This window comes from Nestor notabilis, unplaced genomic scaffold, assembly GCF_000696875.1.
Source record: "Nestor notabilis isolate BGI_N333 unplaced genomic scaffold, ASM69687v1 scaffold6829, whole genome shotgun sequence".
NCBI classification, from domain to species: Eukaryota; Metazoa; Chordata; class Aves; order Psittaciformes; family Psittacidae; genus Nestor; species Nestor notabilis.
The window spans coordinates 14,984-20,928 of NW_009943295.1; the positions used below are offsets into that span (position 1 = coordinate 14,984).

The 5,945-nt window shown below is 50.8% G+C and overlaps 1 protein-coding gene across 1 annotated transcript in view; it reads right to left on the minus strand.

Moving 5' to 3' along the window:
* Positions 1-5,945, minus strand: part of FAM168A (family with sequence similarity 168, member A) — a 22,677-nt gene that overhangs the window by 7,509 nt on the left and 9,223 nt on the right. Inside the window, exon 2 of the mRNA XM_010021855.1 lies at positions 3,577-3,702. Coding sequence (XP_010020157.1) covers positions 3,577-3,702 — 126 coding nt within the window. The remainder of the gene's footprint in view (positions 1-3,576; positions 3,703-5,945) is intronic.

Below are 5,945 nucleotides of genomic sequence, written 5' to 3' on the forward strand. Positions count from 1 at the left end.
GGCCCTTTCCCGAGGCGGGCCCCAGCGGGGCAGATCCCAGCCTGTGCTGCACTCCAGGATTGGGTTTTCCCAGGGGCAAGACCTGGCACTTGTCCTTGTTGAGCTCCATCAGGTTCTTGTTATCCCACTCTTCAGCCTGTCCAGCTCATCCTGCAGGGTGGCTCCACCTTCCCAAGTGTCCACTTCCCCACTCAGTTTGGTGTCACTGGCAAACTTCACCGGGGAGCACTTGATCCCATCACCCAGATCACTTATGAAGACATTGAACAGTGTTGGGCCCAGTATCTACCCTACCAGTGACAGGTCCCCAGTTGGAAAAGGAACATGGGGTGTCATAAGGTTCACCACCACCTTTGGGCAGTTCCCCACCCACCACACAGACCACTTGTCTAGACCATAATGTGGCAGTTTCTCTAATCTAACACTCAAGAACACTTGAAGTTGTGCTTTAAGGAGTTTTCTTTTAGGGTAGACTAAAAGCTGAGCTGCTGCCATGGGATGCCCCAGACTGCATCAAGGGTGCTGTGAAGGCATCAAGGTGTTGGTCACAGCTTGATGAACAAGTAAAATGGGAATAGTAAAAGATCTGCTCACACAAGCAAGGAAAAGCATATGGGATGGGATGTCTGGTGGGAAATGGTACCCAGCTCTTGCAGGAGGACTGGGAGAAACCATGCTTAGAGCAAATGGCCCCAAAGACTGTGTAGGATGGAGAGGAGAAGCCAAGGCTCAGCCCAGCAGTAACATATCTAAGCACTCAAACATAATGAAGTAATTTACTCAAGCACTATTCAGGGCAGCAATTAATGAAGGCAAAGACTGCAAGGCTGCTAATAGCCCACATTATCCACCCAGCACTGCAAGGGCGTGAAGAAAACAAGCTTTCTAGGAACTCCCAAACAGCATCTCACCACCTCCTGATTGCTGCACATTGGATCCAATGTGTTAATTAAACAGCAGAAGAGCTGTGACCTTTTATTCTGACTCACATTAGCAGGAGAGCAACTGTCTTTAAAGGAGAGATGGAAGCAGCGAGAGGAACTGCAGGTTCTGAAGGGCTGTATTCACCATAGAGACATCATGAGGTCCTCCAGGAACCCAGCAACGTCAGCTACAGAGCCACCAACCTCCTGTTCTTCAGTTTTACCCGTTTTCTTCACCTCGGAACTGATTTCATTAAGCAAGGACCACGGAGGCTGCCAGTTCTCAGCATCACACTTCACTTCCGATGGGCACCGGGAGCTGTGGACAAGCTCCAGGCTGTGTGGTTTCACCACCTAAGACTTGCTGTGGTTTCCCAACTGCTGAATCACAGCCAATTTAGCTATGATACTAAAAAAGGTATGAAGCATAACAGCCCATGGAAGATGTAATCTTCCACGTTTCCCAGAGCAGTGGTGGATGCTCCATCCCTGGAAACATTCGTCCAAAAGCAATGGTGAGCCTTTCAGCTACTTCTATTAAAATTGCTGATTAAATGCTGGTGCCACTCAAGAAATGTCAAGTTACTGACCCTGAAACACAGAAGAGCCCTAAATTGCAGAGATACATTTTTCTGTAATAGCAGGGAGGGTGGGGAGGAGGGGGGGAAACTCTGATGAATTTTATATCATCCTCTCCTCCTGTTCCCACATGAAGGGTTCACAACAAGCATCATTTCTCAGCTGGATAAGGATTGGCTGGGTGGCCATACACAGGGTTACAGCCAACAGCTCAATATCCAAGTGGAGACAAGTGAGGAGTGGAATCCCTCTTCAGCATCTGCACCTAGTTAATAACTTCATCTGTTTAATATCTTCATCAGTGACGTAGATGGTGGGATCCAGCACCCTCAGCACGTTTGCTGGTGACCCGGAGCTGTGTGGAGCAGTGACACGCTGGAGGGAAGGGATGGGATCCAGAGAGACCTGGACAGGCTGGAGAGGTGGGACCATGGGAACCTCATGGAGCTCAACAAGGCCAAGTGCATGGTCCTATGCACAGGTTGGGGCAACCTTCTGTGTCTGTACAGGCTGAGGGATAAATGGATGGAGAGCAGCCCTGAGGAGAAGACTTGGGAATGCTGGTACATGAAAAACTAGACATGACCCAGCTCCAGCGTGTGCTTGAGCCCAGAACCCCCCATGTGCTGGGTGCACCCCCAGAGTGTGAGCAGCAGCTCAGGGAGGGGATCCTGCCCCTCTGCTGTGGTCTGGGGAGACTGGGGAACAGCAGAAGAGGTACGTGGAGCTGCTGGAGTGAGGCCAGGGGAGGCCCCGGAGCTGCTGCGAGGGCTGGAGCAGCTCTGCTCTGGAGCCAGGCTGAGAGAGCTGGGCTGGGGCAGCTGGAGAAGAGAAGGCTCCTGAAGGGGACACCTTAGAGCAGCTCCAGGGCCTAAAGGGGCTCCAGGAGACCTGGAGAGGGGCTTTGGACAAGGGCCTGTAGGGACAGGACAAAGGATTCCCCTTGTCCTATCCCTCCAGTCCCTGGTGAAGGTCCCTCCCCAGCATCCTTGTAGCCCCCTCCAGACACTGAAGCTGCTCTGAGGTCTCCACGCAGCTTCTCTTCTCCAGGCTCAACAGCCTCAATTTGCTTGGCCTGTCTTCCTATGGGAGGTGCTCTACCCCCCTATTAAAACCTATTAAAAGTCTCCCAGTATTATTTTTGTCTCCAAACACAACTGGGAGTTTCTCCAGGTCCCAGGGGTGTTTGGAAGGTTCATTCTGCACTTTAAACCTAGGACTGGTCCCACCTCATGCTTGCAGCATGTCCCATGCAAGGCAACATGATGGCAAGAGCAGTTGGGCAGGGGCCAGAGGACACCCCACATACCTGGGGAAGCACCAGGGGCCTTATCTGGGAGCTTATCACCCCTCCTGGAGGCACTATTGGGCCTCTTAGGGGATGAGATTACAAGGCTCCAGCTGGAAAAGCCTGTTTAACCACGATCCATAAGCAGCATCTCCTCCCCCTGCCTTTTCGCAGCCAGTTTGAGTTAGAAGGTGGGAATTTCACCCTGGATTCCTTGAAAATCAAGCTGTATTTTGGAATTCTCTATTTTAAAGGAATAGGAAATAACCTCCCTTTGATTTTTCTGTGCATGCTCAACCACAGAGCATCACCACTGCAGTATACACCAGTATACACCTGAAATCAACCCCAGGCTGCTCCCGGGGACCAAAGACTGGGCTGAAAGAGGTCTTCACCCTTCTCCACTTGATATGTCCCTCTGAAGGGGAGAGTGGGTGCTCTCCTTTTCATGCTCCTTCATGGTTTTCACACACCTGAACAAAGGATGCTACCTTGTTTTGAGAGGAAAACCCACAACATTTCATCCCAGAGGGAACTGCAGCTCCCACTGGACATCTCTGGCAGCAGCAGGTGACAGATCTACTACATGGTGCAAAGCAAGCACCCCCATGACCTGCAGCACCCTCATTGTGTCAGCACACAGGGAAGGACACACAGACGTGAACGTTCCCAACCCCTTTCAAACAGGCTGATCCCAAATAACCCCATCCCCAAGTAACCCCCAGGAGGGGAGGCAACTGGGCACAAACCAACCAAGGAAAACCCCAGAAGAAAAGCTTTAGTTACTGAATGCTGCAGAAGAAGCCTGGTAAGTTCTGTTCTCGGTGCCGGTGTCCACTGGGAGGTGGAAGGTGCCCTCTGTGGCACAGGAGGAGGAGGTCTGTGGCCAGGCTTGCTTCATCAGAAGTGTAGCTTGAATGGAGACAGAGAAGAGGTATCACACACAGCAACGAAGATACAACTTTCCGTGTTTAGGTCACATTTGAGCCACTTTGCTGCTCTCTTCCTTCCCCCTCCCACCTTTTAAGGACAACTATCCATAGCAATGTTACACCATGGTTCCTCTCCTCCCACCTGATCCCCATGGAAGGATGGTTTGCACAGTGCATTGCAGCAAACCAGCTACCTACCCCAAATGACTGGTTTCCTGAGCTAAGGGACCTGCATGAAGATCTGCATGGCCAGCAGAGCCACCATCCCTCCCCAGGTACCACTGGTCACCCCTCTGAAAGAACCAGCAATGGCTGTCCTTGGTCTTGTGTTTCCCAGCTGGAAAACAGGCTGAACTTGGCGTGCAAGGCATTTTATTCCCAATAAAAGCCTTTAAGATGCTTGCATGGCAGATGCCACCAGTGGACAAGGTACTGGTCGCTGTGACTGTCCCATCACAGCTTTGGAAAGGTCAGTGAGCAGAAGCAGTGGCTTCGGGCAGGTCTCCGTGTATCCCAGCTTGTGGGAACTGATTCATGAAGCCAAGTAAGATAATCCAGAGTATTTCAAGAGCCAAATCTTGTGGGGTTTGAGAAAGGACCAACAAAACTTGTTGAACCATCATTAGCTGTACCTTTATAGAATAAAGAACCCCAGACTGGTTTGGGATGAAGGGACCTTAAAGCTCCTCCAGCTCCAACCCCTGCCACGGGCAGGGACACCTTCCACTAGAGCAGGTTGCTCCAAGCCCCTGTGTCCAACCTGGCCTTGAGCACTGCCAGGGATGGGGCAGCCACAGCTTCTCTGGGCACCCTGTGCTGTTATCCTGTATCCAAACACATTGCCAATGCTTATCTAAGAACTGCCACTACACCAAAGGCTTTTGGAGCACATCTATGGAGAAGGCAGATGACCAACACAAGCCTGCAACCAGGCTCCTTCCCAAAGATGGTGCCTCCAGGAAAGGTTTGCCAGGTCCTTTTCTGTTTCTCTTTTGCTTCCTCCCTGAAACTATGGATCTGCCCTAACTCCTTGTGCCAGGCTCATCTCAAAGGATTAACCATCCTTGGCTGAAATCCCACCACCTCCCAACGGAGCTCCCAACATCTTCTGGAAGCCTCAGCCAGTTCTTACAGCTCACTGCTCATCTAGATGTCATTATCAAAGAAACAAGCTCCAGGTTTCCTATGCATGCAGTATGTATTTCACACCCCCAGCCACTAAGGAAGGAAAACCAAGTGAGGGCTGATCAAACTTCAACAAGCCACCTAGTGATTAGACCTCACTGTGAAGTTGTGGAGGATAAAGGAGGAAAATGAAGCTGCTGGGATCAAGGAAAATCACTGATTTATGGCTTCTTTAAAGGTGTGTTTTGTGGACACAGCAGACAGACTGTTGACATGGTCTCTCTGCACGAAATGTTTCTGACAGCAGAACCAGCCATCTGGGGCAGAAAGAGGAGCTCTTCAGAGGGACACCATGGTCCACAGAAGGAGGTGGTGGGTTCCTTATCCTCACATTGGCCCCATGAAGACATTTTAAAGCTGCACTTGATAACTCCTTCTCCCAAGCAAGTTTCTCCTCTGAGAAGCTCGATGCTAAACCCTGCAGAAGGGACTTCATGACTTGGTCAGGGCTTGTAAACCTTTCTGCATCCCAAAGGCAAGAGCAATGATGTTTCAAACCCCTCCAATACCTCCGTGTCTGCTCAGACTCTTAACTAACCATCTCTGAAGATGCAACTGGAGTGCACAGGGCTGGAAGTTGGGGACAAGTGGTTGAGGAGGCCAAGGAGGAATCAGTGCTGGTGCTACAGCCCGTGCCAGCAGCAGCACAGGTCCTAACGGCTGGACACCACAGAGAGAGCACAGAAGCGTTGCTGCAGGTCTGCTGGTCCACCATAACTCATGGAGCATGGAGGACATCCAGCTTTACTGGACAGCATTGCAATCATCATCAGTGAGGAGATGGTTATGGGTGCAAGATCTGCCTGGATGATGCTCTGCTGCCTTCTCATCATCCTGAAGAGAAACCAAGAGGTTTTGGAGAGATTTAAAGCACAGTTTCTCCTCTATTCAAGCACTGATCACGTTCTGTTTCGAGCATGTGCCCAGAGATTTGTGAGTTATTAGGGATTTCCAACCCGCCTTCCTTAGTTTTCCATGGTACACTGCACTCCTGAACATCACACTGGAGAATTAACTCCCAGCACTGAGACAGAAACA